Raw genomic sequence first — 12,973 nt, 5'->3', positions numbered from 1 at the left:
ATATGGAGGGATTATCATGTCAGACTTTTTATTTCATTTTCTCTTTGTGAAAAGTGAACTGAATCACTTGAAAGCTTCAAAGGAAAAGGGAGATTCTTGTCTAGGAAAAAATAATTTATAGGTTTAAAGATATTCTGCTGTGAAATGTTATTTGTTGACATGGAGGACTTCTTACAAAGGCTTTCAATAGACAAGTTGAAATAACTTTTTTTTTTTTTCCTGCTGAATTTGCATGTAGTTCTGGAAGGGTAAATGCATTTTTTTTTTTTTTTGTGAATGAAAAGATTACTATAACAAGTGTAAGGATTCTGGTATGTGACAGGATACAGCTGTTATGGATCAACATGAGACTGTCAATCTGTAATAATGTCATGACTATTGTAAATGACAGTTTTTTACCCACATATATATATATTCAGTTTATGGATGTGTCAGGTTTATTAAACTTTCACAAATCAAATGGAACCAATGGAATCAGGAAAGAAAGAAAATGAGTTTGTCAGCATGACATGACAAAGATCTCCAGTGTACTACATGGAGCAATGCTGCCACAGATACTCAAGTCCACGTACTGAAGGCACTACAGTGCTAGTTAGTGCTGCCTCCAGGCAAACAGGGCTGTAGCATGCTACTTCTGAAGACTGCTAACTCAGCACAAAGTCTGGGAATGTCTATAGCTTCTTTCTTAAAGCTGCATGACTCTCTCCAGCAAGGACTTTTCCCCACAGACTCTTCTAAGTTGTTGTAAAAAGATGACTGAACCATACAAAGTTCAGATAGTGCTTCAATCAGAAATAATGTACTTGTTTTTCGAAAGACTGGAGACAAACCTATATATCCCAGGGAGCACAGTCTCTGCACTTAACAAAAAGGCATTTACTAAGAGGCAATTCTTCCCTTTAGATAATTTTCTCTTTCCACCCACGCTGGGAACTCAGAGACCAAGCCTATACTCACTGGTTTCACACTGATGCTTCCTGACAGTGCAGACTGCTCCTGTAGGGACTGGCTGCAGCTCTGCCACCCAACACACACTGACATTGCAGCCCAGAGAACAGCATCCTTGTAGCACTAAAGCAAGGATATGCTGCACGCCTTGGGAGGCAGCACAACGACAGACTGGCAGACTCAAGAGTGTGCAGAGCTGGGGGACTCGGGAGGGCCAGAGGATATATATGCACAAACGTGTACGTACACACAAACATATATGCATAGAAAATGCATATATGTTTGTCTGTTTGCCTTTGTACGGAGAAAATTTGTGTGGCCAAAGCTCAATTAGAGTTGAAGCTGGCCACTGCTGTGGGGGACAATAAAAAGTTTTTGCTTTTTGTTTTTAAATATGTTAACAGCAAAATGAGGACTAGAGACAATATTGGTCCATTACTTGATGAGGATGGTCACCTCACAAATGGGGACATAGACAAAGCAGAGACATTTAATGCCTCCTTCACCTTCATCTTCAACACTGATGATGGGCTCTGGGACCCCAGATGCCCTGACTTGGAGAACCATGACTGTGGAGAGAATGATAAACTCCCAGCCAACCCTGAACTTGTGTGAGATTTGCTGCTCCACCTGGATGCATATAAGTCTATGAAGTCTGATGGGATTCATCCCAGGGTACTCAGAGAGCTGGCTGATGTCATCACAAGACCTCCCTCAATTATTTTTCAACTGTCGTGAGAATCTGGAGTGGTTCCAGTTGACTGGAAGCTCACAAACGTCATTCCAAATTTAAAGAAGGGCAATAAAGAAGATCCTGGTAATTACAGGCCTGTCAGTCTCACTTTAGTGCCTGGTAAAATTATGGAGAAAATTATCCTGGGAGTTATTGAAAAATCCATGAAGGACAATGTGGTCATTGGTCATAGCCAACACAGGTTCACAAAGGGAAGGTCCTGCTTAACAAACTTAAATTCCTTTCATGAGAAAGTTATCCATCTATTTGACCAAGAGAAGCCAGTTGATGTAATCTTTTTGGATTTCAGTAAAGTTTTTGATACTGTTTCCCACTGTATACTTCTGGACAAAATGGATATAGCATACAGCTAGATAAAAACTTAATACCATGGGTGAACGACTGGTTGATGGTTTGGTCTCAAAGTATTATAGCAAATGGGGCTACATCAGGCTGCTGACCAGTCACTATTTGGGTTCCTCAGGGCTCCAGTTTAGGGCCAGCTCTCTTTCATGTTTTCATAAATAACTTGGATATAGGACTAGAAGGTGTTTTGAGTAAGTTTGTAGATGAAACTAAATTGGGAGGAGCTGTTGACTCCCTCAAGGGCAGAGAGGCCTTGCAGAGAGATCTTGACAAATTAGAGGGCTGGGCAATCACCAACCTCATGAAGTTTAACAAGAGCATGTGCCAGATTCTGCACCTGGCACGTGGCAACCCTGACTATACATACAGACTAGGGGATGAGAAGCTAGAGAGCAGCCCCCCAGAAAGAGATCTGGGGGTTCTGGCTGATAGCAAGATGAATATGAGTCAACAGTGTGCCCTGGCAGCCAAAAGGGCCAGCCATATCCTGGGGTGCATCAGGCACAGCACTGCTAGCTGGACAAGGGAAGAGGTGTGGCCTCACCTCAAGTACTGTGTGCAGTTTTGGGCACCACAGTATAAAAAGGGCATAAAACTATTTGAGAGTGTCCCAAGGAGACCTATGAAGAGGGGAAGGTGTATGAGGAGTGGCTGATATTACTTGGTTCGTTCAGTCTAGAGAAGAGGAGACTGAGGGTAGACCTCATGGCAGACAACAGCTTCCACACAAGGAGGGGGGGAGGGGGGAGTGGGCAGGGGCAGAGGGGCAGGATCTGATCTCTTCTCTCTGGTGACCAGTAATAGGACCTGAGAAAATGGCATGAAGCTGTGATAGGGGAGGTTCAGGCTGGGTGTCAGGAAAAGGTTCTTCACAGAGGGGGTGTTCGGGCACAGGAGCAGGCTCCCCAGGAGTTCAAGAAGCACTTGGACAACACTCTTGGATGTATGGTTTGATTTTTGGATGGTCCTGTGTTGAGCCAGGAGTTGGACTTGATGATCCTTGTGGGTCCCTTCCAACTTGGAATATTCTATGATTCTATAATATTTTCGAAATCTTAGAAATCTTAACACTGGTCTAATGCTGAATGACATCCATTTGGACCTTGATAGTTGACCTCACTAGATCAATGAATCACACCCTCATGCTGTTGGTCTCTTATATTCAGCAAAATACTTAATAGCATTAAATTCTAATAATATGTCTTTGTGGTTTATTTTTTTTTTTTTGTTTTGCCTCCCCCCGCCCCCGCCCCCGCCCCCGCCCCCCCCCAACACACACAGTTCAACTTGCAGTTAGAAAAGCTCTCCAAAATGAAAGTGAAAATAATGGAAATAATGGAAAGAATTTAAGTTCCAAATGTGCTAGTTGACTTTTTTTTTTTTTCCACCTTACTAACATAATTAATGAAATACATTTCCTATTTGCATTCTGCAATCTCAGTATTTCTTTTTTAAGTATATTCATTCAGTGTAACACTCTGCAGCTGTTGGAAGAGTATAGATCTTACATTAGGCTGCCCCAGGCGTTGCTTCTTGTTTAAGGACAAATCTTAATCCTAGAGTAAAAATTTCCTGCAGTGTTAAACTCCTGCAAAGTAATATATAACCTGTAGTCATCATAGTTACCCTCATGAGCTGAAATGGAAAATGTTAAGTCCCAGAATAAAACTGGTGGAAATCATTGCTTATTAGTAGCTGTTTTTCATCTTTCATAATCATCAAGAACACGTGCTTAAAATACTTGTCTGTCATACCATAGTTGGCTACCAGTCTATTTGAACTATTATTTCTTCTGCAATGCCTCAACTCTCCATGTTTTTTTTTTGTTTTGTTTTGTTTTTATACTCTTTTACTTTTGTTTAATTGAAGGCTTTATGGGTATGGAAGAGCAAGGACTGCAAAATACAGTAAAATGAGTATAACGGATATTTTTTCCAATCTTCTTTTATATTGCTGATAGATTTTATAATACAATTCACTGTAATCATAAAAGTGGATGCACTTGTTAGACATCATATTTTACTGATGTACTCTAATAATTTCTGAAATGCCATTATTACTTTTCCAAAAAATAGTTTTCAAATACAATATTACAAAAAAAAATCTTTTATTATTTGTTATTTCAAATAAATCTGCTTCATTTTCAAGGTAAAGTGTTCCATATAGAGCATAATATTTTGTAATTTATTACATCATTAGCTGATGCAAATTTGCTGGTGACAAACTCAGTGACAGAAACTATTCTCTACTCTGATCTAGTACCTACTTAAGTCCTGGAGATTCCTATCTGAACTTCAGTGGATTTTTGGTCTCCTATATTCACTGGATAGGTGAATAGCAGGATATTAGGAAAATGAGGGGGATGGGGAGCACAAAGAGTGAGAATATAGACGACTGCCTTAATTCACTCAGAACCTCTAGAGGTTTGGTCTGTACGTATCTATCAACTGCAGAAGCCTGGATGCTTACTTAAAACTCCAAACATTTTTAAAGCCATTTCTTCTTTCTTTTTTTCCTCTCATCCAGTTTTGCAAAGAAGGAGCCAATCAAAGGGCTTTCTCTACAGATTTGGGCCTCTTTACTGTTTTCCTTTTTTCCTTAAGAAAATGGAAATTGGAGTTCACTTTAATAATCATCCCCGTCTCCATTCACTGTTAGACTCAATATGTCGGCTACTGAAATTCTACTTCTGCCTCCAATATTTCTGTCCTCCTCCTTTCTTTTGTGAATGCTGTTTTTCATGTGTTCTTGTTTCCCAAAGCTCATCCCTTTTTCTCTCTTTCCCTCACTGAGATGTTTTTCAGTTTTAATTTCTTCCATTCTCTATTGCTCACTGTGTACTATTTTCTGCAGCATTAATGAGGCTGATGCTTCTGCCACACAACCTCGCAGCAGGGCTGGGCACAGATGATCTGCTTGCAGGGATGCCTTTTTTTCTTCTTAGTATAGCCCCCTCCAACTGGCACCCAACACGAGCTGACATGATCAGCCTGGATATAAAAGAGCAGGCTCTGCCCTCTCTAGCCTCACAGTCTTTCAATAAGGAAAAGGTGGACCTTGCTGCTTCACCTCAGATAGACAAGAAGGAAAAATCACACCTTCATGGGAAGTGATGCCTGTCTCTACCGTTTTAGATATGTGAGGAAGTGGCATGAAGGTGCTTTGTGATACCAGTCTGGCCTAGGACAAAGGAGGTCAGCAGAGGTACCTCCATCTTGTGTCACCTTACCTCTTTTCTACTCTGTTATTGCCATTTAGGGGAAGATATACAGCTCTGAAAGGAAAAAACACAGAACAACTGCTCAATTTTTGCCTCTGGTAGCAGCTCCAGTAGAGAATCCTAAGGATGTCTTTCAAAATCACTAGGTATTTTCACACTATTTTAGGATACTGGCAAAAAGAATGATGAACAGAAAGGATCAGAATGAACTGTATGGGTAGCATAACCAAAGAAAAGTAATTATTAATCTTCTTGCAAAATAAACAACAACTGGTAGCATATGCTTTGACTATTTTCAGTCAGGCCTCATACCTGAAAACTGAAGAGTAAGCTGCACATCTGAAGAAACCAGTGGTTTTGAGTTATGTTATGTATTGCGTAATAAGTAAAGTTTGTTTCGGGAAATTACAAGGCTTTTCACTAAAAACAAACAAACAAAAAATGAGTAATTATACTCATTTCTATTAATGCTTAGAAGCAAAAGTGATAGGATTATTTTTGTTCTTAACTCATAATTTTTCTCCACATATCCTTCTAGCAACAAGAGTTATAATAGAAGTGAACAAACAAACAATAATCAGAATGGATTTAGAGCAGTATTAAACCCCTCTTATCAGCTATATGTGAGAATTTTGTTTTTGTTATTACTTGTGAAAACTAAATTAAGAAGAATAAATTAAGACCAGATTAAGAAACTTTCTATTAAGCAAAATATTTTAAAAAAATATCTCAAAAGAACTATTTTCAGGGTATCTAATAACCAAGCAGCAAGAGGGAAAAGCGATAATATTGTGTCTACCAGCAGAATAGAACAACCCAAACATTCCTATACTCTTCTCGGCTGGAAAGGTTTATAATCTGTGTAAGATTTTATTTTTTCTGTTTTGGGGTCACAAATGATATTAAATCACATTTTAATCATCTCTGGTCTGCCCACTGATGAAGTAACTAGGCATTTAGAACAAGTTTGTATTTACTTAATAGGTTCCAAGAGCATCTATCATTACATATCTAGGATAAAGAAAACTACTACAATGCATTTCAAGACAGTTAGAGACCCAAGCAGCCTGAATATTCAATTTCAAACCAAGGCATTTTGCAAAGAATGAAACCAATGTCCCAGTGTTTTGCCATGTGATAAAACAAAGGGATTGACTGGGATTTCAATTTTTTGTTTAATCTGTTTTGTCCTCTTATTGGCTAAACGAAGCCATTATAAAACAGACATTATAGACTAAACTAAACCTGCACAATGAGGCATCAAATCAAACATGATTTGAGGAGGTGAATTGAAAGGAGAAGTACCTTTACTAATTGTAAATGCTGGACTACAAAAACAAAAAATCTCCCAAGTCTAAGCAGTGGAGGCTTTTCCTTGTCAATCTGAACACATGCAGTTTGTGGACTTCAAGCATAACTATTCCATTTACCTCTATCCTCTAGACCAAATGATTATAAATTCTGCCCCTGCTGCACTGCATGGATCAACCCTAAAGCAAAGCCCAATTAGAAGCACAATGTAACAGTAAACTCTGGATATGATTTAAGCTCTTTTTTATGCTGAGAGTTTAAAGAGACTCAAATAAACAGCATGTCAGCTGTATATCAAGCTGTTTTTTTTTTTTTTTTCTTAATGAGAGATTTAATTTATTTACTTTCATTTAATAATGACCTAAGCAGACTGCTAAGGCAGACCATTCTTTTTATGAAATACTACCAAGGTGATTTTAAAATGTTCTAGCAACATACTTCCCCTTACTGACCTGAGCAGCTGGCTGAAGCTCAAGGTCTTGCTGATTGCATTGGTCAGGAGAAGAAATCAATGAAAGAACTGTCAGCTTTAGATATAATGCTTGATGTGTGCTATTTGACCTCAAATCATTTCTCTCAAGCACGGAAGTACTTGAATACAGACTCGGAGAGAAAGAGAAATGAGAGTAGGTGGCAAAACAACACATCTTAAAGAGTAAGATACTGGTGAGCAGCCTTTCTACTTTCTTCAATGATTTGACCATGTACATATACACATGTGAGTAACTCCAAGAACTGTTTTCTGCTGCTGTTGTTGTTTGCTTTTTTTTTTTTTTTTTTTGCCTACATGTGGAAAAAGAAGACCAAAGTAGGAAAATATTAAAGGGAGAGGTGTGTTCTCTGTTCAAAAGTTCCAAGCTTACTGTCCTGCAGCCAGCTGGTCTGTTGGGATGGGAGTGTAATGTTTTGCAGCAGTTCTAACTGTTCTGGGTGATCAAGTTCATCTTGACTGAGAATAGTAACAGAGTTAAAGAGCACTAACAGGGCTGGTAAGAAAGGTGAGGATAACATGGGGTCTGTCTATTCACTATCAGCTAATAAATTCCTGGTGAGCAACATGATCTCTAGAACTGCTGGATTATGGTGAACTCTCAGGTCATAGCACCAAGATACTCTGGTTTTTCAATTATATCTCCTCATAGAGGTGAGCACAGTCTGCGTTATGATGATCATGGTCAAAAACCTGTACACTGCATAAGGCCAGCTGTACTTAGTGTTCAGGAAGACAGTAATAGGCTCTATGAGCAGAACGTTAATTTGTTTTTGTAGAAAAGGAGGGAAGATCTGAGATAAAAATCTCTCTCTGAATATGGTCACCAGTTATAATAGATGTACGAGGAGCAGCTGAGGTCACTTGGCCTGTTCAGTCTGGAAAAGAGGAGGCTGAGGGGAGACCTCATCGCAGCCTACAGCTTCCTCATGAGGGGGAGTGGAGGGGCAGGCGCCGATCTGTTCTCCTTAGTCACCAGTGATAGGAACCGCGGGAATGGTGTCAAGCTGAGGCAGGGGAGGTTTAGGCTAGACATCAGGAAGAGGTTCTTCACTGAGAGGGTTGTCACACACTGGAACAGTCTCCCCAGGAACGTAGTCACTGCACCAAGCCTGTCGGAGTTTAAGAAGCATTTGGACTGTGCATTTAGTCATGTGGTCTAATATTTTGGGTAGACCTGTGCGGTGCCAGGAGTTGGACTCAATGATCCTTGTAGGTCCCTTCCAACTTGGGATATTATATGATTCTATGATTCTATAATCAAGAGCTGAATAGGTTACTACTCTTAATTCTAGAAGACAGAAAATTTGGTAACTGCCTCCAGATGCTTCTTTCCTCTTGCACTGAAGAAGACAAGACCATTTACACTCTAAAATTTTTCTAGAACTTTTAGAAAGTGGGCAGATATCTGCAACATTTGGTTTTGTCTGCCATTAAAAATTGTCAGAACAGACAAAATTCACGTGAGTCAAATCTCAAATATTTTCAGCAAGTTGTCTAGTGAACAAACAGCTTATTTGCAGACCCTCTAAGACAGCTCCCACAATAACTATCTCCAGTCACCAACACAATCTCTGTGTTGACAGTGTTGCTATGCTATCCATCTACCCTTTTGGATCAGAGATCTTTGTACTCCATACACTGCAGTGTCACTGAACTTTAGTTTTTCCTTTCAGTTATACCCTCACAGTATATTGTTGTAACTGACTTTTACACATGGTCTGAATAATTCATATTTTTAAGCAAGCTACCCCAACTCCTTACCACCCCAGATAATTGAGTGTTGAGTGCATCAAGAAAATGATTGTACAGAAATGAAATTTCACTGACTTCTCCATGCCCTACTAAGGCTAAGCACCTTATCAGAATGATGCTCAGTAACATATCCTGAAAATAACTTCCAACTTCCAATTCAACTGATGTGGATTGCTTCCAGACTTATGAAGCCTCCAATAGAAGGCAGAACCTGATAATAAATATATGACTCTGGCTGAATCAGAAGGAATTGCGAGGCCGAGAAAGGCCATCAACCTAAATTTGTCCTGTATGTGATATCTGTGGTTCCAGAAACTGAAATTTCAGCGTGGTACACAGGACCTTGCCCTAGCCACTTTTCCCTTCCCACATTGTGTTTCATGGTTCCTGTGATTGCATGCCTTCTGTCAATTAAGATTACAAACAAATTTTCTTCTATATTGAAGATTTGGAGCTTCCCATGTCAAGATCCTTTGCAGCAAGATACAGTGAATGTTGACAGCATAATCCCTAAAGGACAGCACAAAGGCCTGTCCCTTTGGCCTGACTGATGGCATTAAAAACCGCTAAGTGCACTATGAGAGAAGTGCACTAGCCATCAAAAGCAACACTGTCTTTATTGCCTAGTCATAAAACATGAAAGCAAGATAATCAGCTGTGCTTTAAAATACTGCTATAACCCCAGAAACAGTTCGAAATGGTCCAATATGAAATGCATAGTAGCAAATCTAAGTGAGAAAAGAGATCGCACCTCTGAGGGAAACATGGATGTAACAGAAAAATGCATTCAAATTGGAAATATTCACAGACACATGCTTACGCACACACCCCCCTAAAACAAGGCTGAATTAGAATAACTGTCAGCTAATGCTGCTGAACACATATTATGAATCATAGAATGGTATTGACTAGGAAGCTTCCATTCCAGTTGATAAAACTTCCTAACTTTTCTTGCAGGATTATCTATGTTACTTTCTCACTGAAAGAAGCAAATTCTTCACTTCAATCTAAGCACTGAATACCTAATACATTTCCTTGGCACGGAGGAGGCATATGAGCAGGCAAATTGACATAAAAACAGATGAATCCCCAACTTTTAGCTACCGCAGAAGACATTGCCTCTTCTCTTTACACAGGGCACTCAAATGCTTCCAGCCTTTTATTGGATTTGCTTGAATTGGCTCCAATTACAAAACTCATCTTGTTCTTCCTCCCCATAGATAAAAAACACACATTCCTTACAACTTAATTCCAAACAGTTTTGAGGCAGAAGATTGAGTTCTAACAGAGAATGTATAGGTGCAGCTGAAGCTTTTAATAGACAAAATGAAAATAGAGACAATCTGATTAATTGGAGCAGTTTTGGTGGGGAGTGGTGGGAATTTTACTGTGCCCTTCAGCACAGAACATTCAGTTAAACTGAAAACTCAGTGTGAACAATGTTTTCACTTTGACAGGAGCACCCAGGTGTGGCACAGCAATTAGCTTCAATACCATGTCTGTGTGTACAAATGCTGCCTGAACAGGGATATCGATACAATGAGTTCATTTTTCCTCTCACACCTCTTTTACACTACTATAATTCTGTTATGTTTCATGCAGTTTGGTTTTGTTAATTAATATTCTAAAATCAGCTGACCTTCAGATAATGTAACAAATCTCTCCAAGCTACCTCTGATGGCTTCTTTGCATAGGGAAAATACACCAAGCAAAGATGCACAATTCAGCATTTGGTTTATATGAGGACTGAAATATCTAAAATAAAGTCTGTCGCTTGCAGCTGACGTAACGTTCTGAATCTGGAAGGGTTTATACATGCACTTAATTTTGAAGATGAATAATTCCATCATAACATGAAATGCACTGTGAGAGTTCAGACTGATGGTTACTTACATATCATGAGTTATGAAAATTAATTTTGTTTTCCCTACTGGGACAAACATGGGCAAATTATAAAGTACATAATTTTATATTTTATGCTAAACAATAATTTTCATTTTAAAAGGACTGCATCTATTTTTTGTAATATATGCATTAATTGGCAAGTGGCCCTGTTACATCTCAGGAATACCTGTCAGTTTACAACTTCTCCCAGCTGGAAATCCTCATAAGGTGTTTAACATCGATGATACAGAAGTCACTGATACTATATTATTTTTATGATATGTGTTGCAGACTAGTCCCTTTTCTTTTGCTATAATAAGCTTCAAAAATGTTAGTTTGCCACCTAAGCAGCTTGAAAACACAACTATTTCTGCTTGTCAAGGCTGGGACTTGCGAGAGAATGTGGGGAAATTCAGTCCATTCTAAACTGCTTATTTTCTGCCTTTGTTTTTTGAAGAACTCAACAAAAGAATACTAAAGACAAGCTACTGCTCTTGGCCAACTCAGTTTTGCTAAGTAAGCACACGAGAGATAAAGTACATCTCATCCCCATGCCTGCAAACACAGCTTGAATATTTAAGCACACATCTACAAACAACAGCTATATTAATTACATGCCATTATAACTGTATTAAATTCAAAACATATTATGAAAAAAATATATGTAAATTCAATGTATTATGAAAAATAATTTTAAAATTATAAAAACAGTAGTCTAAAAAAATTTCAAATTCTCTGAATGGAATTTCAGCAATGGAATTTCAACAACATGAGTTGGGAGAACATGGGTTAAGAAGCAATTAAGTCTCATGGTTCATCAGTACTCACCATTCAGCCACTTGGAGTTGTACTGGGCAGTGCGGAGAGGAGGAAGGGCCCCCAGACTGCGATAAATGGCAGGATCCCTTCCTGGAAAATCCATGGCCGTAGCAGCATATAATTCCCCACTGGAAGTGAGAAGAGCTGTGGAGTTGTGCTGGGGACTATAAGGACAACGAGCCATGCCACTGATTTGATCATGTATCTCTGTCAAGTTACTTAACTGTAAAATAGTGAGAAAAAGGGATTAAAATGACCTGAACTTTGTCATTTTGGCCAAGCTGCATCAATCTGAGCAAAATCATATCATAAACACCAATTATCATCTTTGGTATTCTACAACACTAATGAGCTGACCTGTACATCTATCTGAAACTGTCTCATAGAGGTTTTAATGTAATGTCTGATCTTGCTTCTGCACCTTTGGTGGGTAAAATATACAAGTTAATCATTAACCTAAAATGTCTGATATTAGAAACAACTCAAAAAGTAATTATCTATACACAGATTGTTACTATGAAAAATAGATCTGATTGCCAGAATCCACTAAGGTATTCATCACAGCAATTGGTCAGATAGTAAAAAATCCTACTGTTATGTAGGTGTGTTCTAGAAAAGAATCTCACAGGAAAATGAAATTTTTTTTAAAAACTGAGCTTTCTAGCTCTGTAGAAATACCTCTCTGATTCAACAGCCCTAATACTTTCATCCATGTAGCAAAGCGTGATGCTAATATGTTACTTGAAAATAAAGGTACAAAAGTTTTAAACATAATAAATGTGACAAGGAGTTTCTTATAGTTGTTCTGTGTATTTAAACACCTCTCCCCTTCTGAAATAAACAGTTCACTTAGTCCAAACAGTAACATTTTATTTTTTATTATATGACTATTATTGATCCTTTGACACACATAAATTGCATCTAAGGTTTTGCTTGTTTGTTTGTTTTCCAGAAATGGAATGATTTCTCAACAAAGATTTCTCGCTCTCACCAGTCAAAAATCACTAGCACAGGTACTCATCTTCTCCATAACTACACATGCACAGTAGGCAGCCAAACTAACATTTTACGTTATCAGCTCTCCAACCCATATGCAAATAGTCTGGACACAACCACAGCATGCTCTGCCTATTAATCAGCTGTCTCAGAGCAGGGACTTAAGCTCGTCAGACAAAATCTTTAACTCATACCGTCCGATTGGTGCAAATAGGAGTGAATGCATTGGTTCCACAGGTAAAGAGATGGTTGCCTCCAACAAGAAGCACTCGAATATAGTTCTGGCATTCCTCCTGACATACAGAAAAGAAAGAATATATTCAGTGCTTATGCACACCTGATGTGTTAGCAATACTAATACATAAAAATTTCCTAATAACAACACAGGCCTCCATCAATCTTTGTGAAAGGACCTTAATATTAGAACAATAAAGCTCTTCAGTATCAAAGA

General features: G+C 38.6%; 1 protein-coding gene across 6 annotated transcripts in view; it reads right to left on the bottom strand.

The window, feature by feature from the left end:
• The window catches only part of SEMA5A (semaphorin 5A), a 332,344-nt gene that overhangs the window by 128,164 nt on the left and 191,207 nt on the right, over nt 1-12,973 (bottom strand). For all 6 annotated transcript variants that reach the window (XM_040548220.1, XM_040548219.1, XM_040548221.1 and 3 more), the window contains exons 7-8: nt 12,717-12,815; nt 11,536-11,749 (exon numbers count right to left, since the gene is read on the bottom strand). In XM_040548220.1, the coding sequence (XP_040404154.1) occupies nt 11,536-11,749; nt 12,717-12,815 (313 nt within the window). The remainder of the gene's footprint in view (nt 1-11,535; nt 11,750-12,716; nt 12,816-12,973) is intronic.

Source organism: Cygnus olor, chromosome 2, assembly GCF_009769625.2.
Source record: "Cygnus olor isolate bCygOlo1 chromosome 2, bCygOlo1.pri.v2, whole genome shotgun sequence".
Lineage (NCBI taxonomy): Eukaryota > Metazoa > Chordata > Aves > Anseriformes > Anatidae > Cygnus > Cygnus olor.
This window is presented reverse-complemented; position numbering and strand designations above follow the sequence as displayed.